We start from the raw sequence: 26,256 nt of genomic DNA on the forward strand, positions 1-26,256 counted from the left end.
TGATTGAGATCTGCTTTATCTCATTAGCTTTATAATCAGAAAAATATCATCATTTGAAGATCCATAGATTTAAGCACAGACAAATACCTACAGCAGCCATCTATGGCTGTTGTGAGGAGGCAGCCACAACTGGCTAATGCGAAAGAAAAGACCATGAGAAAAAGGGGTGGAAAGAGGCAGAGGAACAGATTCCAAGGCACTCCAAGGCTTGGAGGTTTGAAAATGCAATTTTTCTCTGGATAGGCACATGTGGGACAAGACTTTCTGTTTTTGAAGCGTGACCAGAAGAAATGAGGGTGCTTCCTGTGAGAATCAAGACATTACAATGCTCATCCAGGTAGCTGAGATGAGGAAGTCCTGTCCTCTCCCCAGAAGGGAGCATTCAAATCTGTTTTCCCACCAGCAAGATGGGAACACAATGAGGCACTGTGCCTTGGTTTGCACTGGAGCCTCTTGGTCCACCCTGAGCACTGGTTTGTGGTTTCTTCAATGAGCTGAGCACAGGGAGATCTGTGAGCAGCATCCCCATGCTCTTGCGTTGGGGCTGTAACCTGTAGGCACCCTCCACATCTCTCCATGAATACAGAATTATTTTCTGCACAGCATCAGTGGTGGGATCTAAGTCATGGGTGCCTGTGTTTGTGTGTGCTCTCCTTCCCTCTAGCACAGCTGGGGTATATGGCTTCCACATATTTTTGGTGATTTGGACAAAACAACCCTCTTTTTATCCAGCATCGTGGTGGTTTTAACATCCACCAGGAGCTGGGAGATCCTGGTTCTGCTCTAATCCTCGCCCTAGCTCTTTGACTGCATAGCCCATAAAGTTCTGTAAAATGCAGCTTTCCCTGTCCTGTAAGTGAAACTTGGAGAAAGGGAATAAAAAAGCAAGATCAAGGATGACATTGTAGCCTGGTGACAGGGGCACTAAGCTGTTGAAAAGGTGATCTGACTTCCACTCTCTGCTCTCATTAATATTTAATAGTCATTAAATTAAAAGTCAGGGATGTGTAGGATTAACTGCAGGTCAGCATCCTCATACTTATATCTGAATGAGTGAGATAGTGTTCGTATGGATGGAAATAAGCTATTAGCAATGAGCACGGCCAGGATGTCAGTACCAGGCATAAATTTAAATGATTTAAGCACTGTCCCTGAGACAAGGGAAACAATGAAATGGCCGCTCCAGGACACAGGCTCACACAAACCCTGCACCAGTGCCTAAACCTGCTCCAGAGCACACGAGATCTTAAACCACTTGGCAAAAACAGCCCTTTCTTTCTGTGGATGCACTCAGGGGAACGGGACCAACACTGCCGATCACTGAGAAAACAGCCGTAAGCAGCTTTCCATGCACTCAGGAGCACTGATTGCTGAGCAGCAAGCCTTCTAAGGAGGCTGCAGCCAAGCCCCCTGTGCCATCTGAGGGAGGAACCCAGCTGTGCCCACTCCTAGCCACTGGGCTCGCTTCTGGCTCGCAGGCTGGAGGGGCTCATGGTCGTGCCATGCCGTGCCACCGAGGTACAGGAGCAGCCTCAGCCTGGCCTGCGGGGTTTGACCAGACAGCTTGCATCTCAGGTGGCTTCTTTTCCCAGGGTTGCTAAGAAACCCAAGCAGATGTCTCAGAGGCTGAAACAACTGCTTAGCGATTCCTCCCTGCCTTTTAATTCTGGGTAGTGGCAGCTTTAAGCCCCTTGGGACTTTCCCTGTGCTCCTTGTGGTGAAGAGCTGGGCAAGCAGGATGTTGGGGAGGAGAGTTTGTCCTCAGCAGCTTTTCGGGAGGGATCTAATGGCAAAGGTTGTTTCTGTGTGTGGCCAGCAGGACATGCCCTGCACCGTACTGTCTGCATGGCTCTCAGAGGTACTGCTTATTCACTGGTGTTCCTCAGGATCCCTTTCAGCAGCCCCTAACAGCCTCCACCCGAATTCCTGGAGCTGTTGCTCCAGATATGAGCCTGGTGAACTCCTCTGTCCAACTCCTACCGTACAGCAGTGGTTCAAATAACAGACCTCCATTTATCCCACTGCCTGATATCTGCCCCATCTGCAGGGTGCCTGGGAGCAGGGAGAGTGCACCCTGCAGGATTTGGGCTGTGCTTGCTGGAACACCTTCAGGGAATAGAGTGGATGGTGTCCCCACAGCAGTGAGCCAGGCAACCTGGGGGCCAGTGAGGAACAGCAGACCCAGAGGAGCTTGCAGGGAACATCACCCAGGATGAAAAAATCCCAGCCACACTTAGCTGCAGTAATTAAAATGGGTGAGAAAATGGACTTGGGCAAAGGGCAGGGAGCCGATCCCATGTTTGGGCAGAGATAAGTCTCCAGATCCATTTTGTGCAGTAGCAGCACAAGGTGTTGGCCTCTGGCTGGATGGACTGGAAGGCTGATAAAAAACCTCAGGGAATAACCATCTCCTGCATAAATGACTCTGGGAACCTCGCTTCTTTATTTCTTCATCACGCAAAGATTTTTCAAAGTTCAGCTGCTTGTTCACAATTAATAATAGGTCCAACTCAGCAGAGACCTGTAATGTCTTGGAAATGTCATCTATCGAGATACACAAACGAATCTAAAACAGCCTCAAAATATTAACTATTGTGTGTGTTTGCTAACTGTGCTGTGCTGACTGTGAGGGCTGGATTGTCTTTCCCAGCATAACGCCTGTAAATCCTGCCTGTTCTCCATGGGCTCAGGTTGGTTTTATTAAGTGGTTACGTGTCGTGCTTCGAAACGCCCTGCTTTCCGACGGAGCTGTGGCTGGGACGGAGACTTACAGCCTTTCCTCCCGTAGCCTTGACGGAGACTGTTTGTTGTATCGCCTCATATATTTCCTCACTCTGGCAAAAGACGGAAATAAATCTGGCTGTTGTGTACATCCGTAAAACAGATCTCTGCTGCACAGGCTAGACCTGACACAGGCCAGACCTGACACAGTGCTGGAGTGGCCTGAGCTGAGCATTTGAACTAAGGTTGTTCTGATGAACCAGTGCTCCTGTGGGCCCCAGGTCCCTGCTGGGATGTCTGTGATGGGTCTTACTGCAATGGTACGAGCAGTGGGTCGGTGGGAGTATGTGGGTACGTGAAAGGCCAAGGCAGAAGGAGAGCAGCCACAGCCAGCAATGCTCCTTGGGGAGTGGGCATTCTCTGGGCGGCTGACTTTACATTTGAGGTCAGGTCAGAGGCCCTATCCATACCTTATTTTTCTGGCAGTGGCCAGCAGTGGATGCCTAAGACAGAGCAGAAGAACAGGGATATCTCTGGGGACGGTTCCCCAGAATATTGTGCCATATAACTGCTTGCCCCTTGGACTTGTGGAGACTCCTAGAAATTGTTGAATGGAAGAAATCTGCTTGGCTTTCTTTTTTTCCATGAATATATTCAGTTGTTTTGTTAACCCTTTTTGTATGTATGGTCTCAGAGAAGGAAATATGGGACGGTGAAGTCCAGGTTGAAGAGGGCGTTGCTGCCTGCCTGACCTCAACCCACAGCCCAAGGCCTGATGTCAACCACCAAACCACCTTCCTCTCCTGAGGGCGGATTAGCATTGACCGAACTTCTTACTCCTCAGCAGGAACTATTCACCCAGTCAGTCATTAATTTTTCAAGGGCTGCATGTGGTTTCAGATTATAAAAAAAAAAAAAAAGGCTGGCTCCTCAATCCCAACAGCATGATTTACAGAGTTTTTGTGTGAGCCCCAAGCTAAAGCAGAAAGGGAGATGTTTCTGCAGGTCATGGAAACAGTTGTGTCAAGAACATTTTCCGCACCTTCTGTTAATATCACTGGTGATGAGGAAAAATAAGAGCATGAGGATTTCTGATTAGCTAGTTAAATGGCTATGATAACTAATTGGATTCCTCCAGACAGCTGCTATCCTTAGTAAGAAACATGACTATACTATTCTATAATTGTACAGTGTTTAGCAAATCCTGCCAAAATAATATACGATCCATGTTTTTTTGTTCCTCTGAGCAAAATATTGATGTTTTTTTCTTTTTTTTTTTTTTTTTCCAGGATGTGTCTATCAGACAATGTTTAAACACATATTTGGCTGACTGACTGAGCTTCCTGTTTCTAAAAAGAAGCTGGAATAAGTCTTCAGGATGCTCAAATGGAGCTCCTATCCCAACAGGTAGTAAGAAGAGACTGTCACGCTCCGAGCATTACTAGGGTGAAGTGTGTTTAGCCAAACTGGATGATTTTCCACTAGAGAAGTGACATTGCCTATTTACTGTGTTAACATAAATCCCCAGGCCAGCACTGGCAAGAATTACTGCCCGGTTCTTAGTTTTTTCAAGGAAGTCTGAGTGGCCTGTGCTTTTGCTCTTGTGGGTAGTCTATAAATACTGCCTGTTGCCTTTCATACAATGTGCTTTTCAAAGGTTATGGGAAGGGGGCAGTCTTTGTGGGACTCAATAAACTTTACCACTGTCAGTGGTAGAGTCGTCTTTAAAGCTGATGGGAAGCTATGCACTTTTATAAGTCTCTGGACCAAGATTATGGAGAGAGATTTATTATTAGCACCATGTAAACTACAAATTAATTGAATTCCAAGCATGTGAATGGAGAATCATAATATTTTATACAAGCTACAGTTAATTAGACTTAAAATGTACGAGCATTGCAGTTAAGTTATGACTTGCACATATTTGGCAACACTGAAAACCTATTACAAATGATTTGACAATTTTTGCTGCAGGACATGATGTCCATCATGGCTGATACTGGCCAAATGGGATTAGCCTGTTCAAACACTCCAATTTTGGATGTAGCTTCTGCAATATCTTCATTATTGAGGAAATATAAATAAATAAATGAAGTCTACATATCCCAGGTCTAAAAACTTAACCCTTCAAGTCTTGCAGTCTTGTGCAAGGTACACAAAATTGCCAGCCACCTGCAATAATCATTGTGGGCCACAGACTTGAATAAATTTCTCTTGTTCATGCTTCCTTGAGTCATTAGTATAAAATAGGTGTACTCTTTTTTGTTTATTAATTTTGATATGTAATTGTGAAATCTAATCTCTACTCTACAGTGATCCATTTAATCACAATTAATTCTTGTTACTTAGAAATCTTTGTGGCGTCTCTGATCTTCCTAATCTGTCATGAACACTGTCTTTAAGGAGTCTGAAAATTCACTTCTTAATTACAAAGTACATCAGAGGCAGCTGCCATCAGGCAAATATTTTTTTTCTTTATTTTGTAAATCACAGAGCTGAAACAAGATGCTCAGGTAAAATGGTGTAGCTTACAGAAAATATTTTTAAGCTTCATATTCCAGCTCAAGCACCATATACAAGGTAGAGATACTTACAGAATGAATGTCCTCTGGATGGTGGGTAGTATGTAGAGCTCTCTTTGACAGAGTCTACTCAGATAGTATTGTGTGGTTACACTGTCACTTTCCTTTTTTCTTTCCCCAGGAAAAAAAAAAGCTTCTGGACATAGACATTCTGACACATTTTTCTGTTTCAAAAGTCATTCATAAATTCATTTTCATTTTCCAGAGGGATTTTTCCCCTTATAATGTAATGTAATGTAATACAATAAATATAATACAATATAATATAATTTAAATATAATGCCAGGTCTTTTATAGGCATGTAAAATACCCTCCATTCCTAATAATTTTATAATGGAGGAAGGAACCATGCAGCGGCTGTGTGTCTCCTAAAAAGACGGAGGTTTTCAACTCAGGATGAACTTAGGTCCCCTGCTACAGAACCTAGTGGCAGATGAAGACTGACTCTGGCTTACTCTGAAGAAAACTTGATGCTAACTTGTGCAGGAACAAGGCAGTGATTTCTCCTCCTGCCACCCCAGACATATGTTGCCTCCATGGAGGACGACAGAGCAAGAGAGCTATTGCATGTGTCTCATCAGAAGGCAACACCTCAATGCAAGAGGCGGGAGAAAGTGGAAGACAAAAGATAGACTCAAAAATGGCATAGATAAGTGTGATTTCCTGAACATGGCTCAAACCTGTCGAAAACTTGAAGATTGGTATGGTTTGAAGGTCACCGAAGGTGGCACCGGGGGAGGATGTTCTGTGTTGCAGTAGGTCTCAGAAATAGGTGGCCTGGAGTAAATGAGGAATCACCCAGAAAACCCATAAGAGTGGTTTTATGGAAACTTTTGACAGATTGGACTATGAACTTGACAAAGAGGATGAAGGTGAAGAAATGGAAGGATTTAGCATGGTTTGTTGGGAAACTGAAGCAAAGGATCAATTTTAGCTGTGACATTTTGAGGGAAGACAAGGTGAACACCAAGAGGGCCAGAACAGAGAAGGTCACAGAGACTGAGAATGAAGCTACCAGGGCCTTAGAGAGGGAACAAATAATAATGGATATTTTTGTGTGACACTGCAGAGGGAATTTCAGCAGGATTAAATGACAGCATTGGTCTCAAGAGGAGAGGAGAGATGGTGATAATGCTGGAAATTGTGCTGCGGTCCTGTGCTGCCTGGATGCAGAAGATAATATTTTTCCCAACTACAATCAAACACGATAGGCATGCGAGGTAAGATAAGGGGGTTAGTTTTAGTTACAGCTGCATAATGAAATAAAAACATGACTTTACAGTCCTGGAGGGCAGAGATCTCCCTACAGAGGAGGGAGGGAGGTATTTTTAAAAATAAACACAGAAGACTCTAGGGGACTCAAGGAGTTGTCCAGAAGTTGACATTGCTAAGGAAGGAGGATTTAGGAAGATGGTGGAAAACCGCTGCATCAAAACAGGTGAAGGAAGAAGAGCACAAAATAGACTTTGACAGTATGAAGGACAGAAATGGGGTGTACAGGGAGAAGTCAGGCTAGAAGAATTTTTAGTGGTATCTCTGAAAAGCTATCTAACATCCACATTTTTAACCCACTGTAGCCCCACCACATACATGTACTCTTTCTCTGTTCATAAATGTTGTCTCAGAAGCATTTGAGGATTTTGGATGTTTGCCCCAAAGGTTTATCAGGTCAGAGGTGCACCTGTGCAGATCCATGCACCATGTGAAGTGTGCTCACTTGGTCCATGCTGCATGGCTCACCAATCCCATGGGCATGTGCCTGGGACAATTCAGAGTTGTATGTTGCAGTGCCCATGAGCATGCACATAAACAGGGACCCACATCCTTTCTCTGCTCTCTTAACAAGTGCTACTTTCCCATGTGTCTGGGCAGAAACAATTTGTACAGACTGAAGGGATTATGTGCTGGATTTTGCACATACAATCGATTGTACACATTGTGCACATCTGCTCTCTACCAGGGACCATCTGACCCACTGATTTTTGGATGGTTAGGTTTATCATGGCCTTGAGTCAGGCATCTCAGGTTTGCCCTACATCATATAAAATATTCATCCAGGGGTGAGTGCACTCCCTACAGAGATGCGCTATTGATAGGGAGATGTAATGACTTAGATGAAATCATTACTTATCCTTCCTGTAAGTCATGTCCTGATTTAGTAACAAATTCCATTTGTAGATCATATTGTCTCCAGTGAGTCTGCTTTACAACAGCAGTGCAAACAAATTAAGCAAAGTTTTGATATGCTTTTATCAAAGATTTGTCTCTAGTGTCCTTTGATTTACTTCTTGAGATCTCCTCTGGCACAAACTGGATGGAAGCAATATTTTCTCCCCCTCAAAGCTGATCTGAGCTCAAGCACCTCTGAGAATATATGAGCTCTGCTTTCAGACCTGGCTTCAGGCATTCTGGAGAATGACTGCACTCCCCTTAATATATAACAGGCTGAAGATAGTTGTATGTCTTCATTTCAGTGATATTACTTTTTTCTGCATTTCTTTGGCATCCAGATGGTGGTGCTCTGTGTGTCCGGTGCCAATATCAAAATGAAAAAAAAAATAAAATTGCTGCCTTTTCTCACTGGTTGATGAAGTAAAGAGCTACAGAGGTATACCTTCTTCTTGCCTTCATCCATGTTTCCACCTAGTGAGGACCAAATTCACCAACAGATGTCATCGAGCAGGGAATATTCTTGCATTCTGTGATTTTGGAGATGCAGCACAGAGGTTAGAGGTGGGAATAACCTTTTAATTACAATTTACACCACTCCATGTATGCTGAAGATGGTTCTTGACAGCAGGAAGTATGGTTTCCAGTGAACATTTTGATATGAAACAGAAGTCTGGGAAGGGAAAAGAACACCCTGTTCCATGGGCAGCAGCAGAGAGTTTCTGTTTCTAGTCTTTCAGAGGATCATTTTCTTCTAAAAGTGCTGTGATTATGAAGATGAGCACTTTAGGTCTCATGGTACTAGCATGATTGTCATTAAGGCTACAAAAGGAAATATATATTTTAAGATAAAAAAAAAAAATGCTCTTAAAGATGAGCCCACTGGACAGCTAGGAAATCCAAAATAGCCATTTGTCAGGAAGACAGGTAAAGCAGCGTGTACAACAGTATTATCCACTTCTAGCTCACCTCATGTATAATAACTTGCCAGGTTAATATAATGCCAGCTTGATAAGACGCTAATGCTCTGTCAAGGTTTCTTTGCCTCTTGCCTGTCAAATTCTTTGGGCAGTCTCAGTGCAGAGAGGGAATTTCACTTTGCTATTAGGAAGGAAGGGTTTTCAAGCCAACAATGCACAGCGAATGCAACCCCTGTGACAGCAGATAACTTCTGATCATTTGGCCACATGTGGTGAGTGTTTCAGCCCTGGCTCCCATGAACTGTGGTTCCAGCAGAGTTGGCAGTGTCCAACTGACACAGGAGACCCTGTGGCAGGGCGGGCTTTGGGGCTGCAGACACTAGCACAGCCAGACCATGTTGGGTTGACCAGCCAAGCTTCTTCCATGCTGAGTGTGGGACAGGGCCCTGCCCTTGTCTATGAACTACACCAAGATCTTTGCCCCACTTCAGATCATAATGATCTGTCTTGTGGCCATTGGCCATAGGAAAAGGTTGGCATTTTGGGGATTCACGATGCAGAAGGGCTGGGCAGCCCTAATTATAAATTTGCTCTGCTGTGGGAAGGAAGGTTTGAGGTCAGCTGAGCTTTACACCATCATTGATAAAGACCCTGCAATATACACACATCAGGAAGAAGGACAAGCCTTTGGCTAAGGGAGGTGCTGATATTCCACTGGGCAGATTTTGCTTTCCCAGCTGTCCCACGGGCTTTTGGGAGCAAGTCAGTCTCTGGCGCTTAGCCAGAAAACCACTTAGATGGGATCACAACTCTCAGCCTATGGATCATCCTGCTGAATTCGCTAGGGCTCCTTACGCCCTTCCAGGAAAGAATGTGCTTTGCTGGGCTGCGTCCAGCCTTTCTCTCATCCCCATTTGTGTAAAGCTCTTTCAGGTCCCTTGAAGCCATATTAATATGCTGGATAGGCTGCAGGCACTGCCCAGGACTGCACTGCTTGCTTTAGGCACAACCACTTTCAAAAATGAACGCATAGAGCCTAGTTTTGCTTCCAGTTAAAAAGCAGCATTCTTTTAAATTGTGAGGAATATGGACATAAGGAAGAGGGGAGCTGTGCCTGTGTACTGTTCCAGCAGTACTCATGTACTCTTGTTTACTCCCTGAGTAATAAGACTTTGAGCTCTTACAAAACTGGCAATGCTGGAGGGTGCAGCACATAGCTGAAAAGGACAGTTCAGGGTATGCTGTGTTACTTTCTGTTGTGTTTTGTTCTGGTTTTGTTTTTATGGATGGATCCCAGAGCTCCAAAGGTGGCATGGCAGCAGCAGCTTGAGTGAACATGACAGGATGGGTCAAGTGGAAATGCTGGGACAGAAGACCTTGTGGGGACAGCAGACCTTGCTGGCAGTGACCAGCAGAAATATCAACTAGGAAAGGACTGCCAGCGTTAGGGCATGACACAAGAAATGCCCTGCTCAGGGCAAGCCTTGCTCCATGGTGCAGAGAATATCTAACCACATAGAATAGAGGAAAACAAGCAGTAGGAAGAGAGCAGGGCAGCCTGATCGTATTGGAGAGCACTGGATGTTGTTCAGTGTTGCTGTCGGGGAAGGCAGCAGTGGTGTCAACAGATTCACTGCAAGGAGCTGTGGCCCTGCCTGGGAAGCCTGGAAAATGTTGTGGGAAATCCCAAGGCATGTGCTGGTGTTACTGAAAGGCTGTGGAGAGACGCCACATGGGGGGGATGCTGAAAACCAGACTCCTAACCTGACGTGGTCAGAGCTGCCTACGGCCAAAGGTTGAAAGAAATTGTGTGGGGCCATTCTGATTAACGATGGCAGTCCGGGAATGACTTTTTGAGGAGCTAGCCTTCACATGAGGGAAAAAACTGCTGTAGGCAATAACGAAAATCTATTCCTATAATTTGCTCGGAATGATGTAACTGCAGAAAGTGGCTGTGTTGAGCACTTGGTGAAGGATGGATGCTCTGATGCTTGAAGAGAAAACCAGCCAAGACAACCAGGTTTGCAGAGAGCACAACCCAGTGGGACTTGGGGATAACAGGCTTGGGATTCTAAGCTGAAAACACCAAAAAAGTGAGATACTCTGGTCACTATATGCTTGTTTACCACAAGGTTTTCAGCACTATGTGCAGATAGCTTATACTCCTTGTTCTCAAGAACAGTAATTAACAAATTAATGGCTTTGCAGAAAGGCTCAGCAGATGGCCTTTGGACATGATGGCTGGCTCTGTGGAAACTGCTGAAGCTGGCTGACTACGTGATATCATCCTTTTTCCATGCTGAGAGGCAGAAGCAGTGTGTGGTGGACCTGCACCCATGTGTGTCTGCACACAGGTGAGACGGTGACATCCAACAGCCTGCGGCGGTTCTGCAGGTCTGCCCTCTCCTACTGATGAATTTGTGTCCTGGTGTCAGGCACTTAATGTGCACACCATTTAAAATGGTGATTAAATTTTGTGGCTGCAGTTGTTAACATCATTTAAAATAACAGGATCATGCAAAAACGCAGCAGGAGAGGACTTAAGGAGGTCATGCAGACTGCTCCTTGTCCCAAGGCAGCCTAATTGCACTAATGTCACTTCTGCCAAGTTTGACTGATTTGTCCTAAAGCCTCCCCAACAGTGGTAGCTCGCAGTACCTTTAGGGAATTGTTTCCCTGCTTCGCTCTCAGAGCTGAGAAGAGGGAGGTGGCATCTGACGGGAATTAGCCCAGTTTGGGTAATCTGAGTTTTGGACCAAGAATAGATTAGAGAAGAAAATGGGAGCAAAAATGCTTAACTAGATGCTTTAGGAGGATGGACTATTTCTTGTTATTGTGGCACGGTGCAGCGAGACTTGAAGAGCTGAAGAAGGAGCATGATGACTTTTTAGCAGGTAGTAACAAGGGTCTACAGCGCTCCTGCCTCGGGGCCTCGGCTGAGTCTCAGAGACTCTGACTGCTTGCAGGAGCTCACCCGGGAGAGGGAGGCACTGAACTCACAAAACTGTTATTGACTCCTTGCTTTTCTGCAACCCATCCCCAGCATTAACCGTATTTGAAAATAGAGCTTCCAGGCTGCTTTTGCAATGGTTTCAAAAAATAATCTTACCTCTGTAGAGTCTTAATTTGCCTGCTCTATTTTCCCCTAGCTTTTAGTTCACCATTGATGTTAATTAGGACTTCCTTAGCCTTGTTAGCCTGGTGTTTTCCTTTGTTACTGACGATAGAGAAGGTGACCTTGCTCACCAGGTGGATTTTCTCAGCTCTGGCATTAATCATTAGTGTCTTAAAGAACAGAGGTAGGGATCTTACATGGCAAAATTGAGAAAAACTGTAAAAAACATCATGTAGACAGCAGTCAGTGTCAGTTGGCATAGGTCCAATAACTTGTAAGTAGATATGCTTCTGATAAGTCATTCTGCTCCCACACAACAGCTGCTGTGTCTCCATACATATTACATGTATAGCGTACAACAGAGTGATGTTTTCGTGGCATGATAAGAAAACACAACAAATCTCTTTATGTGTAGCTTGGTTGCAAGTATCTGAAGTGGCTATACTGAGAGTAAAAACTAGCATTTTATTATTCAGAAAAGTGGAACAGTGACTGGTGCATTGACCTCTGGTGATCTAGCTTCAAATGATAACTTAAAGCACAGTGAAAATTATTTTGGTAGCTTTACTCTACTCTCCACCAACACAGTCAGGCAATTGTAGAATCATTGAAAAATTTAAGTAGAAAAGGACTTCTGGAGGACAATCCAGTCCAATCTCCTGTTCAAAGAAGTTCCAACTAGAGCAGGTTGCTCAGGGCCACGTCCAGTCAAGTTCTGAGAATCTCCAGGGGTGAGATGACACTACCTTGACTGGGCAACCTGGTCAATGCTTGATCATCCTCATGATAAAAAAATACGGTGCACTTAAAACAACAGTGGCAATCCCAGGCAAACAGAAACCCAGGCAGGGAATAACTGAGCTCTTCTTCTCAATACTAGACAGCACCAGGACTCCCATCTGGATAAATATGTTTCAAAGATACTGTGGTTTGTGTCACCTTCATAAGTGTTATAAACAGTAAGATTAAATAAATATGTAAACACAGGATCATATCATCTTTAGAATCATAGAATAATTTGGATTGGAAGGGACCTAAAATACCACCCAGTTCCAACCCCCTGCCACAGGCAGGGACACCTTCCACCACACCATGTTGCCCAAAGCCCCATCCAGCCTGGCCTTGAACACCTCCAGGGATGGGGCATCCACAATTTCTCTTTGTTCATAGTAGTCTTTTTTTTTTTTTTTTTTTTTAAACAGAGTACTGTGAAAACATAGCATTTTTAATTCCAGCGTGGCATCTGTCACATGAAGTAAGATGTTGTACAACAGAAGAGTGGTGACAAAGCATTCACATGGCGAAGGCCCAGATGTGCATAGCAGAGCTGTACGCAGCAGCCAGATGCACAAGTATCAGGCTTAAATTTTGGAAAAGGCAAACGGGGAGCTGCTGCTTTTCAGCAACAAGCACAGGAGAAGTGTAGATACCGTTTCTGATCCATTTGAATTTCAGACTTAAATAATTCTACAGCAGGTTTCTGAGGAGCCATATCCAACACAGCCCTGATCCTTGTAGGGGCTTCTTAACGCTACTCAAAATAACATACATAGCTTGCAGATTTGCCACTAAGCAGTTGCCACAAGCTACTGAAAAAGGCAAATTATTAAGACTGTACAAAACCAAAGCCGGGAATATAAAAATCAAATGGAACACTTACATGTTGCTGAACATGCTGCCTAACATCAGAAACACAAGACAACAGCAGAAAGCCATGCAATGTAATTTGGCAGAAGCGCGCAAACATTTCACAGTTTGTCCCCTGGATGCCATGCTCACACTTACATTAGTCTGTGTCACACTACCTTAACTTGTTTTAAGCATTTCCATCATCTGTGAGGTAGGGAGGGAAAAACAGAATAGTTAAGGTATAATCAAATGAGATTTCACACATTGTAGTATAATTTATAATCAATCTCATTATTTGCTATAGTGTGGAGAGTGTGAATTGTTTGGATTTCTGTCTCAGTTTATTCAGACAGGGAACTTTCTGAAAGCCAGGAGTGATTCAGTGGGTTACTAAGGAGGTGGATGAAAAAACTTAGATTAACAGAGAACAAATAGTGACAGAATATAAATAAATACATAAAAAAGCAAAGTAATCTAAAATTATTGTCTTGCCTTTTTTTTTTAATCTGTCATTATAGAAAAAAAATCTTGGTAACATCTTTTGACCAGTGGACAATGTAAGCACTACGTTAACCCTGCTTCCTCATAAATATTTGAATAAGGGTGTAAAATAATAATAAAAATGCACAAATCAAAACAATGATTTAGATTAAAGATAAAACCATGTCAGTAAATAAAGATCTACAGAAGTATTTCTTCTAGATGAGATACAAGAGTAATAACGTACTATCTCTGAACCTTGATGATACATTGCTCATGATTTTTGATCATACTTCCAAAAACATTGGTACCATCTGAAAGAATCCAGGCTACCAAAGCCGTATATGCACAAGACATCTTAATTGCTTAGATCTGAAGGGCGGCTGCGGTTTGTGTTTTTAATTATGCACCCATGGAAGTCTGCTCCGGTGAGATCCTACACCTTTGGTGCCCCAAGGAAGCCCAGGGGAACCTGAAGATACTTCAGACCTCAGAGGACAGTATCTTCTATCACCTACTCAGATAGTTTATTGTCAGTTTATGGTACTTTACGTAAGTGCATAAACCTCTTGTGTCTGATCAGGAAAGGTACAAAAGGTCACCCAGAAGCTGAAGGATTTATATCAAGAGAAAAATGTGTGCTTGCACATCTAAATATGACACTGTTGAACAGCTAAAAATCTGTGACAAGCATGGAAGAAGGAAGAGTCCCTCTTGCAGGAGTGGCAGAGCGATCAATTGGGCTAAATTTCTGCTGCTCAAGAGGAACCCCTAAGGAGATGCTAAAATAGAATTTGAATCTTAAAGCAATCATTTCTTAACCAAGAACACAGATCAATGATTCCACTATCATCTAAAAACTGTTTGGAAAATAATTTAAGAATTCAGAAGTGAAGCTGACGTATAAACCACAAGTAGCCAAAAAACATCAGACATATTTTCTCGCTGAAACTAATATAGAAGAAATGTAAGATGCACCAGTAAAATTAGACACAGGAGCTGGAAGTATCTAAATGGATTGATTAAACTACTGACATGTTCCTGGTGAAACCAATCAAAATATTAACTTTTCTAAAGCTTCACAGTAAGCAGTAAGATTTAAAAAACAACAACAACAACAAAACAATCAAAAAAAAAAATATTTTGCTGGATTTCTATCTTTCTTGGAAGCTGTGACTACGTGTGTACTGGCACTGGACAGCCTCCTGAAAGAAGGAGCTGGCTTGCCTCCTACCTTTATTTATGCAATGAAAGATGGAACAGGGATGTTGAAGGGCATGTACATTGGCTGAGTACTGATGTATAAAGCAGAACAGCTCTCTTCTCTATAATGCTGGGAAAACAAAAGTGAGGTAAAATACCTTGGCCAATAAGTGATATTGACAGCAATTTACTTTTTCCCCTATTTTAATTTTCACCTCCTGTGTTGCAAGAGCAACAATTAGGCATTTGTAGGGATGTAATTGCACTTGGCTGCCTGCCGGCACATCCCAGTCAGGTGGAGCCGGGGCTGTTTGGTGCAGACTGGGGGGCAGTCATTACAAGTCAGCAGCATTACAACAATTTGGCACACCTGGGAGAAGTCCTAGGAAAGCCAAAAACCCTGTTCAAGCATGCACCGATGGAAACTCCTTTCCTCCCTGTACTCTGCCTTTCCTCAGACACGCGAGCTTTCCCCAGGGTACCCGGGGACATTTCTGCTCCTGTTCCTGCCCCCGGGACACGCTGGCTGTGCAGCCACCAAGGGATGTGCAATCTCACCCCCAAGATGCTGTGAAGAAGGCCCAGGGGAGCTCAGGCACTTATCGCCTGTCCTGTGGGCCTTGGTTGAGGCTTGCCATCCCCGTGGAGATGAAGGCTTAGTTATCACCCGGTTAGCACAAAACGTATGCAAGTGAAGTCAGTTTCCCTATTCAAGTCTCCTGGGGCACTTCAGGCCCCAGACAACTTCTCTCAGCAGGAGATGCTCCTGACAACCCTTTAATTACGTTAAAGACTGTTTCCTCTCCATGTGTGCATAAACATCACCTAGCCATAGGAAGAATCATTTCTGATCCTTGTTTAATTATGTTTTACTATGCTCAGACATAAAACTCTTGTCCTCCCTTTGGTGCCTTCTTGGCATCATTCAGCAAGGGATGTACCTCTCACTGGGCCTTACTTTCTGCATCAGTCTGTACCCCAAAATACACATACAGTACAGGCTTTTAAGCAGGTTAAGTGTATATAGTGGCTGGGTCTCTTCTGAGCAAGTCCAGTCATGGGAACAACCTGCAAGTTGGTGATGAACTGGGAATACTGGTCCCCAGCTGCTTTTTCTAGGTAAACCATTGCAATGCTCACACAATACTGCCGGGCTCAGGGCCACCCAGGGATGTGCCCACACTCATGTTTTGTCTGGGATCGGGAGAACATTTCTGAGGTGAATTTCCCACTCACTGTGCTTGTTCCAGCCGATAATTGGCAGCCATGGGGCCAAGCAGGAGCTCAGCTGAAATAACGACCTCTCTGTACCACGCCGCTGGTGCGGGCTCTGGGCCCCGAGCACCGGCTGCTTCACCCTGCAGCACCGCTCCTCCTACTAACACAGACATCGCCTGGGAGAATCCTGCTGGCTTGATTGATCCTATTTAAATCAATGCAGTTGTTTGTGCGAATAAAGATCTGGCCCTAAGTGGCATTTATTCTACCCTATTATTTGGCATATAAATCAGCAGTTTGGGACAGTGGCAAATGTTTTTTTTACTAGTGTGAATTTTGGAAAAATCTATTAAAGTCACCAAAGAAAGTCCATATTTACAGTGGCATAACTGATGTTAGCACTTGACTTTTTATTTGAATGTGTGTAAAGCAGTCTTGCTCTAGAGCAAACCTAAAGAGAATCGTTTGTCTTTTGGGATCCTTGAATTTAGAGCTGGTGGAAGAAATAATCAATTTTGTTATAATCCCCTTCTTCTCAAATATCATATACATGGGTAAATTTTGCATTTGGTTATGCATTTGTAAACCTGGGTATTGCTGTTTGTATCCAGTGAAAACATTCTTTTTACTTTGTTAATGGTTACAGTAAAATTCTCCATGATGTGCATCACAGGTAGTAATTTGCATCTAGAAATACTGATGATGTCTTGCCTACGGCAATGAACAGGTTTTAATCGAGGATCTGGATAGGCTGGACCGATGGGCTGAGGTCAACTGCATGAAGTTTAACAAGGCCAAGTGCCGGGTCCTGCACCTGGGGCGCAATAACCCCAAGCAGAGCTACAGGCTGGGAGAGGAATGGTTGGAAAGCTGCCAGGCAGAGAAGGACCTGGGAGTGATGGTGGACAGTCGGCTGAATATGAGCCAGCAGTGTGCTCAGGTGGCCAAGAAGGCCAACGGCATCCTGGCTTGTATTAGGAACAGCGTGACCAGCAGGGCTAGGGAGGTGATCGTCCCCCTGTACTCAGCTCTGGTGAGGCCGCACCTCGAGTACTGTGTTCAGTTTTGGGCCCCTCGCTACAAGAAGGACATCGAGGTGCTTGAGCGGGTGCAGAGAAGGGCGACGAAGCTGGTGAGGGGCCTGGAGAACAAGTCCTACGAGGAGCGGCTGAGGGAGCTGGGCTTGTTCAGCCTGGAGAAGAGGAGGCTCAGGGGTGACCTTATTGCTCTTTACAGATACCTTAAAGGAGGCTGTAGAGAGGTGGGGGTTGGCCTGTTCTCCCACGTGCCTGGTGACAGGACGAGGGGGAATGGGCTTAAGTTGAGCCAGGGGAGTTTTAGGTTAGATGTTAGGAAGAACTTCTTTACAGAAAGGGTTGTGAGGCATTGGAACAGGCTGCCCAGGGAAGTGGTGGAGTCACCATCCCTGGAAGTCTTCAAAAGACGCTTAGATGTACAGCTTAGGGATATGGTTTAGTGGAGGGCTGTTAGCGTTAGGTTGGAGGTTGGACTCGATGACCTTGAGGTCTCTTCCAACCTAGAAAAATTCTGTGATTCTGTGTAATACAACAGTAAAACTTGCCCTGATGTGTCTTCTTAATTAGTCTCCATTGATTAAACATGCTGATTATTTACAAAAAGCCTAACACAACTGAAAGGAAGAATAACTAATGCAGTGGTTGTGTTCTCAGGATCACATGCAATTCATCTTTACTAAGCTGGCTGAGCCTCTATAATCTCAAAGCATTTATGAAATAATAGGGAGAAAGCTTTAGGTTAAGCATATTTGGTATAAAAAGTATTTGTTTAATTTGTTTCTTAAGATGAAATTCTATTGTTGATGGAAAAAGAAAGATTTGAGTGAGTTAAAGCCACAGACATCTTGCAGTAAGACATTAGAAGCCTTGTTGGATCCCTAATGGAAGCAATCTTTATGATGCTGAGATTTCATTTCTTATAATTAAATATCACAGTTCAGCCACTGAAACCTGTACCATCCTCGCATGCCCTATTTTACACATAACAGCAATTAGAGAAGCACATAGTGTATATTTAGACAAAGACTTTATGTCAGGAGCTGGTGATGTAGTGACTCAGCAAGGCATCATCAGAAGGCATTAGCTAGTGCTAAGGCTTTGTGCACCTCCATGGGGGCCAGACCTGTCAGATTAATACAAGGGGCTATTTTTGTAACATCCAGCAAGTTTCTGCCGTACATCAAACCGCACTAGCTGCTTATTTTAGATGACAGCGATTCATACATTTTTCTTGAACAATAAAGTCTTTAGCGCTTTTTGGTTATGCACATCTCCTACGACGAATCTTTCCTTTGAAGCATTTTGCAGAGGACAGGTTTCCGAATGGGGATCATCAGAGTCATTTTTACCAACCTACCAGTGAATTACCAGCCCACGTACCAAAGGCAGGTAGCAGTCGTGGTGTCAGGCTGCCTGGGTATCAGGGAGTACTCTGGGCACATAATTTGGGAATTAGTGCCCTGCTCCATTTGGCTCAGCCCTGCGTGGTGCTGAGTGTCAGGCTTTTCAGCTGATCTCAAAAGAAACTCACATCATCTGGCAGTGGGATGAGGCCCTTAGGTCCTAAGAGAATAATACAACTTGTTTGTAGGTTCAGATCTGATCAACAGCCTTATTTTTATTCTCTATCATTTCTTTTCTTGATAATTATTGTCAATTCTTTTAATCTCCATAAACATCTTCCCTTTAAATTCAGCTGTAAGAACTGTCGCAGCCATTATATATTCTGTAATTTCAGAAAAATGAAATCTTGCCCCTTTTTCCTTCATTACCTCCCTCTGTCTCCAGTGAAACATTTCCTTTCCCACACACCCCCCTCTCCCTGGCACCTCTCTAACCAAGCCCAGCTCTCCTCCCTCTCCATTTCCCCATTCCAACAGGGGCATTGTCCTCTCATTTCTTCCTCCTGCACCTCCTCCGCCATGATCTTTCTACAGTTGGAAACTGGTTGTTATTTATCCTGTTCATTTTTTTTCTCATCTTCCTTTCCATCTATGCTGTTGTCTGTATTCTTGAAAACAACTTGCCCCAAAGCTGGCATTTTTGCTGTTGGCGTTGTTGATGCTGGGTCACATGAATGTGACATGCAACCTGCTGCTAGTTGAAGAGCTGTGCTTTGTCTTGGCTGCCCATAAATCTTCTTGTGATGTTTGGAGGGTTAATCTAAGCCCGTGTGCTGAACATTTCACCCTCACTCACATCTCCTTTTACATCCTTTCCCTGGTGGGGAAGATACCGACCATGAACATGTGAAGCATTGGAAGACACCAGGGAGTTCCTAGTTGTGTTTCCAAGGTCAGAAACGAGGACTTCAAACAACTTTGAGAGAGATAATGGAAATTACTACCAAAGTCAGGTAATCTCACTAAAGTTCATTAATACTTGGCTTTCACAATGTACTCTTTGGGTAAATCTCAGAGCGGCATTGCTAAGGAGGTCGCTGTTATTAACTCTGTTCTAATGGCACAGTGAAGTGATTTGGAGAAGGTGCCACTGGAGCCATCAAAAGTACTGAAATAGAAGTGTTTTTTTTGGAGTCACAGGCTGACTCTCAGCCCTCTCAGTCCCCTCTGCCTCAATGCCACTAGATGCTTGTCTCCCCTTCCCTGCTGCCCTTCTGTGGTCCCATATCAGCTGCCCATCCTTGCTCACCAAAGCACTTACCAAAATGCCTTAATTGGAATACGCTTCCAGGTCACACTTGACAAAATTTAGCTGTGTCTGCACTTTACTAAAAGTTAATGGGGATGGATTAATCACACATTTAAAAGCTTTGCTGGATGGAGACTGTAAAGCCAGGCCAACCTTCATTGCTGGAGCCTGGAGAGCGGAGGAGAAAGCACTTTTCTCCTTCTCACACACTGCTTGGCAGAGGGATGAACAGAAAGAGCCCTGACTTGGTTTCTGCATCAGAGCAGGCAGCACATAGCTGTCAGCAAAGCAGGAACTGGAGCGTGAGGCTCTGAGGGCCTGCTCGCATCCTGGAGCTACCCCAGGGAGGCTTCTAGCAAGGCTGAGTGGCAAGGGTAGCAGTAGTTCTGCCACGTTTTTAACATAAACATTTGAAGAAAAGGTTTCTCTATTGACTTTGGAAAAAAACAACAAACCACACCTGAAAAAAGAACCAAGCATTTTTCATGCAGGCATTCATTAATAGCATTATTAATATAACTTGTATACTAGGATAATTAGGAATAAGGATAATTGCCTGCCTAAAAAGCTGCTTTAAAAAAAAAAAAAAAAAAAAAAAAGAGTTGGGTATAGTTGGGTATAAGTAATATTTCTGTTTAAGCAGCTCTTTAATAATTGTGTTTAAACACAACTTCACTTTTCATCCCTTTGTGTTGCTATCGTCATGGTATGATTTTTTAAAAATCAGTTCTTGAAGTCCTTTCCCCTATCAAATGTTTTGGTTTTGCTTCTGAGGCACATGTTTTATCCTTATGTAGTAAACTCACCTGTGATATTACGGACAAAGATCTCTTTGCTGAATCACTACTGTCAACAGGAATTTCAATATTTATCTCCATGGCAGTTGGGCCAGGTCCCTTTTAGTTTCTTTCCCTTTTAAGTTGTTGCTTTTGTCTCAGGTCTCCCCAGACTCCCCGTATCACTCACTGCAGCATGAGTGCGGGATCTCTCTGCTGGAACTGTAGCAGCTATTGATTTTATTTTTGGTTCAGCAGCAGAACCAGGAAAAAAGGAAGCTTTCTATCAACCTTCTGAAATGAAAACCTAAAAATTTCAGATCAGCTAAATACAAGATTTGAAGGACGAGTTATAAAAGTAGAGGAAAAAAACTTGGCACCACGAAGAAGAAGAGCCAAATGGCAGCCTTTCTTCCCTGACCTGGTCCTCAAAGGAAAGGGCATTCAGTGAGGTCAAGACGACACTCTGCTGAGTGCATGGATTTGAGGCAAAGCTTTCTTTTACCAGAGATGTTCTCCAACTCCAGACAGAGGTCACCTGGAATAAGATGTTCTCCAGCTCTCCTGCGGTGGCTGTTTTACTTTTCAGTGCAACTGTGCAAATATACAGCAGTCACAAGGGAAAAGGCACATGCTAGAGTGACTCTACCTCCTGCTGCAGCCTCCGGTTGGGTACAGCACTGCTGGTATTGTTCCTGGTGGTAATGACCACTGAGGCCCCTTACACCGTATTAAACCATATTGAAAGAAGAAATTTCAGGCACTTTCCCCCGTATTTCCTGGCAGCATGATGAATGTGTTGTGGCTGTCCTATAGGGTGGGCAGTGGTGGCTCCTCTCTCCTGGGGTGGGCTGGAGCCACACGTCCTGCACCATCACCAGTACACCTGGCAGGGAAGAGGGAAGCAACCACCTAGGTTGAAACTATTTCTCAGATACAACTATCACTGAAATTGACCCAAATCCATAAATATTTGTGTTATGACCCCCAGTGGCACTTTTAATTAATAAAAGTAAGTACTAAAACTGCTGATGCTACTAAATGTTGTTCAATGCTTCTAAACACCACGTGCATCTAAACCACCACTTTGTGACATCCCATGCCCATCAGTTATACCTGCACACATAGGAGGGCTGCTGGGGAATATTTCAGCTCCACCAACGCAGTGGTCAAGACATTGTGGTCACAACTTCATTTCCATGATCTTTGCCACTCCGTGAGCCAGCCCAAACCTGAAGGATCTGCACATGGATGCCGTGTCACAAATCTCACCATTTTTAGGTTGGAAAGTTCCAAAGCTGTATGGCAGCTCTCTTGCACACATTATTATTTTTGTATCTAAATCTTCTTTAAATATCAGGCAGACTCTTTTTGTAGCTGAGCAGTCATTTCAGCAAGTGTGGAGGTTGATTTACAGTTTTTACTTTGTACACTTTCTGTAGCAGAGCATAAAATTGAAAGGCTTATGTCAAATTCATTCATACATGGACACATTCAAGAACAAATTAATTTTAAAGCACTTACAGGGTATATAATGATTCTATGCCATGCCTTACAAATCTATAAAGTAATTTATAACATAAAGTCTGTTTTAGAAGAGAGATGCAGTAGAACAGATAGTAGGGCAATTTAGATCTAAAACATCCTGGTGCTATATTCCCCCAGATATCTGCAATTCAGATCTGATAGGAATCATGAGTAATCAGTTTCTGAAGCAAAATTATTATACAGGGAACAGCTCTCATTACAATGTCCACTTGCAAAACCAGGCTATTCTAGGACAAATTACTGTGCAGCACACTAGATAAGGGTTGAGATTCAGGTCTCAGACCAGTATAAATCAGGAATAACTGTTATGCAGGACTAGAATAAAATCATTTATGTAAGTATTAGATAAATGCCATGCGTAAGTTTAATAGTAGAGCCATTGTAATTAAGTTCAAGAGAGTTTCCACCCTGTCCTTAAGAAAAGATGTCTTCCAGCTGATGCTACTGCCATAGTCCTTCTCTTCTGACCTGCATGGCCAACGGACGGCACTGCTGCAGAGGATGAGCACTTCCTTTGCACCACCTGAGCATGGGTCTCCTGGTGTCCCATCCAAAGCCTTGTGTTTTTGGGGACCACCATCTCCCTCCTGCTTTCTTCAGCAGGTGCTGGAAACTGCCAGCACTGCTCAGCACCCACCACTCTTAGCAATATCATGCCTGAAAATTTCCCCTATGTTTAGCATTTATCATTAGCAAATGTGGTAGGCAATCATTAAAAATGTTCAAAGATAAGTGGCGACCTAAATTCAACCCTGGGATGAGCAGCTACACTTGCCTGAAATTGCAGGCTGGAATGAGTGCTGAGCCTGACGAGCTGGCAGCCAGCTGGTGTCACGGCTCCCCTGCTCCCGCCTGGCACCCTTGCACCTGCATTTTTCAGGGGCACTCTCTGCAAGCAGCAATTTGGTGTACTGCCACTACAAGGAGTAAAATATACAGCAATGGCTGAGAACTGCCTCCGTGCTCCTCTTCCCCACCACTCATCCAGCTTGGATTGTATGGGGCACCAGGGTGGCCAACCCTGCAGTTCAGACACAGTTAGTGCAGTCCCTCATCTCCCCAGGAGAAAAAGAGACCTAATTAGATTGAGGTGAACTCCAAAAGGTGCACGTTTCAAAGGCAAAATTGTAATATAAAACATTCAGAGAAACCATAACCAAAGTATCATCTGTGTATGTAAGATGGAAGGAAAATGTCATTCTTCATACAGCCAATGGCTGCACACCAAGGGGTCTAATTCAAAGCAGCCATTCCTGCTTCTTACATCAGAGGAAGAAAGGCCTAGTTTAAGTTCACCCTATGCAGTGAATTTTGAGTTATTTATAAAATGTGGAACAGTGGAGTGCAATAAAGGTCATCTCAGCCCAGCTGGGCAGGCAAAAAGACAGACACACTGGCCCTGGGCGCTGCCTCGGCTCTTTGTGGATGCTCATGAAGGATGGAAGAGCTGCTCCTTGCCCCTCTCCACCACTGAACACTGGGGCCAGGCTTCTGAAATGTAACTATAGATATTGGGTGCTTTCAGATTGGAATTGGTTCTGTTCGATGTTCCCTTTCTGAAAGCCACTAGGTCCCCCAAAAGACAGAAGTCCTTAGGAAAAGGTTGACCACCGCAAGCCTTCTTGCAGCCCACAGCAGCCATGCTAGCGGTAGGTGTGAAGGGAAAAAGCCCTTGCTCCAGCTGGAAAGGATGAAGAAGAAAGAGTTGCTAGTCTGAAGCACTGCAATGAAACAGGAGACAGATTTCAAAGGAACCCAGAGAAAACTGGCTTCCAGCCCAGCGGGAATGCCTTAGGTACACACTTCACCTATTTCTGTGCAGAAAGCCAGCTAGCGCTGCAGCCTGCACCACTGCTTTCAACAGAGGGACTCCTAAAAGGTGCGTTATCATCCAGAGGTGTTGGCCTGCAGCTGGGAAGCAGGAAGAAGTGGGGCATAGGAGGAGCCCCTCACTTCTCCCAGCCTCTGCCCCATGGCAGCTCTACAAGGTGCTGTGCTGTGCACCTTGCACCTAGCTGAGCATTTTGCATGCTCCTGTTTGCAGTTGCTTATACAGACCCGCATCGTTAATCATCTAGGCTGGAGTTTTCTGTGTCTTCTTCCTGCCTGTGGTTGCATTTTTTTTTTTCTTTAAAGTTTCAGCATAACAGTTCAGCAGTTTTTGAGAATCTGTATGATAGCCTAAGGAGTTCCTGACTCTGAGAAGACAAAATTCATCAGTTTTGCTGAAACTGTCATAGTAGCACTCAAATATTCAATATAGGATATTTAGATGGAGCTTTTCTGATTTGTGATTGTGAAAAACAGTTGTAAAGATCTTAATAACTAAATGTCAATGTAGACATAGCATGCCATTGCACTACTGTAGTGGTCTAGAGTGCTCTAAGGCTATTCACACCTTAGAGCACTCTTGGGGTTAGATTCACAAGGTGGTCCTAGTGTCATGCCATGATTTTGTAGCACCCACTTTTCAGGGATCTACACTGCCCCACCAAGTATTCATAGGCAGCTTGCAGTGTGAGGGGAAATGGTTCCTGGGTGGTGAGGCCCTGGCACAGGCTGCCCAGAGAAGCTGTGGATGCCCCATCCCTGGAGGTGTTCAAGGCCAGGCTGGATGGGGCTTTGGGCAACCTGGGCTGGTGGGAGGTGTCCCTGCCCATGGCAGGGGTTTGGAATTGGGTGATCCTTAACGTCCTTTCCAACCCAAACCAGTCTATGATTCTATGTATGATCATATGGAGAAGACAAGGGTACAAGCTGCACTGGGAGAAGTTTTGTCTTGATTTATATTAATAAGATTTATTTATTTTTATTTTTTTTACAGTGAGAACAATTAGTGACTGGAACAACCTCCCTAGGGATGTGGTAGAGTTCCCATCACGGGCAGTTTTCAAGACGTGATTGGACAGGGTGCAAGATAATCTCACCTAACATCCCTTTTTCCATGAAAGGTTTGACCTTATGATCTTCTGAAATTGTGACCAACCTGGGCTGTCCTGTGATTCTGTGATGACCTCCCTGGCTGCTGCTCTTGTTCCTAGTCAAAGCTGCCTCCTTTGGCCATGAGGAACTTCAGGTTTTTAGTGTGCTGTCTGTAATCTCAGATGGGAATGAATGCTCCTTAGATATTGCCAAGTATCCCTTCCATGTCAAAAGAAAATCTCCTATAGGTAGATTATCCCTGCATGTGGATAAGGGAATCATCACCAAGCAAACGCCTATGCTTGCACAGAAATATACTTATTAACAAATTAAATTTGTTTCTCAGTGTTAGCACTGTCATAACTTTCTTGGTGAATTGATGTGGAGGAGTTTCTCTGTTGAAATGGCTCTTTAATTGCACTGCTAATGAGGTAGGTAGGATACCAGGGTAAATAAGCACATGCAGTGCTTGCTACTATTATGGCTGGAGATTGCCTCCAGCTGCTGAACTACAAGAACAATATTGAAGCCTCCAGTGTAGACAAACATTTTCCTACTGCCCCAGCTTTCAAGTTTACATACAAAAATTTTTGATTTATACAATTAAAAAATACTTTAAAAGGTGTTTGACTTGATATTGCAGGGTATAATGTTACCACTAAGTAGGTTTAATAAAGCACATATAAAACAAAGGTTATGAACTGTTTAAAACCGTGTTCTCTGAGCACAATTTGCCAACAAGCCACCATCATTAGATAGGGGTGTGACTAGCAGGGGGGTGCAGAGGTTGTTCCTAGACCTAAGACTATTCATCATCAGATGCCACATTAGATGATGGCTGACAAAATCTGGAGCTTACACAAGAATTGATGCCATGTAAAATGGTGAAGGGAAGGACCCTGTTGCTTGGCCAGCTGGGTCTGCTGTTCCTAAAAACGGTCAAACACAGAGTTAAGCTCCAAGAAAGAAGAAATAATGGCCACTCCTGTTAGGTGCTATTTTTCCTGGAAGGATTTAGAGGCCAAATAATAAGAAGATGAAACCTCAAGCCCTGTTATATCTGAGAAGGCTAATGAGACCTTGGGGGGATAAACACGGGATGCTGGCCAGAGGCAGGAGCTGGCTTTCCTCTCTGGCAGTGCTGAGGCTGACGTGCACGTGCTGTGTGCAGTCATATCCATGTTTCACCAAGGGTGCTGAAAGACTGGGAAAGGCACACAGAACTGCAAAAGTGGGGCAAGGACTGGAGAAGGCACGTAACGGCGAGAGAGATTTAGAAAGTAC

The 26,256-nt window shown here is 44.0% G+C and overlaps 1 protein-coding gene and 1 long non-coding RNA gene across 4 annotated transcripts in view; one reads left to right on the forward strand and one right to left on the reverse strand.

Moving 5' to 3' along the window:
• The window catches only part of LHFPL3 (LHFPL tetraspan subfamily member 3), a gene marked incomplete at its 5' end in the record, with an annotated part of 249,687 nt that overhangs the window by 22,816 nt on the left and 200,615 nt on the right, over nucleotides 1-26,256 (reverse strand). Inside the window, one exon of one of the 3 annotated variants that reach the window (XM_084510544.1) lies at nucleotides 13,313-13,340. The exons of 1 other annotated variant lie outside the window; for it this stretch is intronic. In XM_084510544.1, coding sequence (XP_084366670.1) covers nucleotides 13,324-13,340 — 17 coding nt within the window. In that variant the 3' untranslated portion in view covers nucleotides 13,313-13,323. Of the gene's footprint in view, nucleotides 1-13,292; nucleotides 13,341-26,256 lie in introns of all 3 variants that reach the window. One more of the 3 variants, XM_084510543.1, reaches the window with a different exon arrangement.
• On the forward strand, nucleotides 5,446-25,356 carry LOC311432316. Its single transcript, XR_014689980.1, has 3 exons — nucleotides 5,446-6,523; nucleotides 10,601-10,746; nucleotides 24,875-25,356. It is a non-coding gene; the product is annotated as an uncharacterized lncRNA (long non-coding RNA).

Source organism: Aythya ferina (genome assembly GCF_964211825.1).
Source record: "Aythya ferina genome assembly, chromosome: 1".
In the NCBI taxonomy this organism is placed as follows: domain Eukaryota; kingdom Metazoa; phylum Chordata; class Aves; order Anseriformes; family Anatidae; genus Aythya; species Aythya ferina.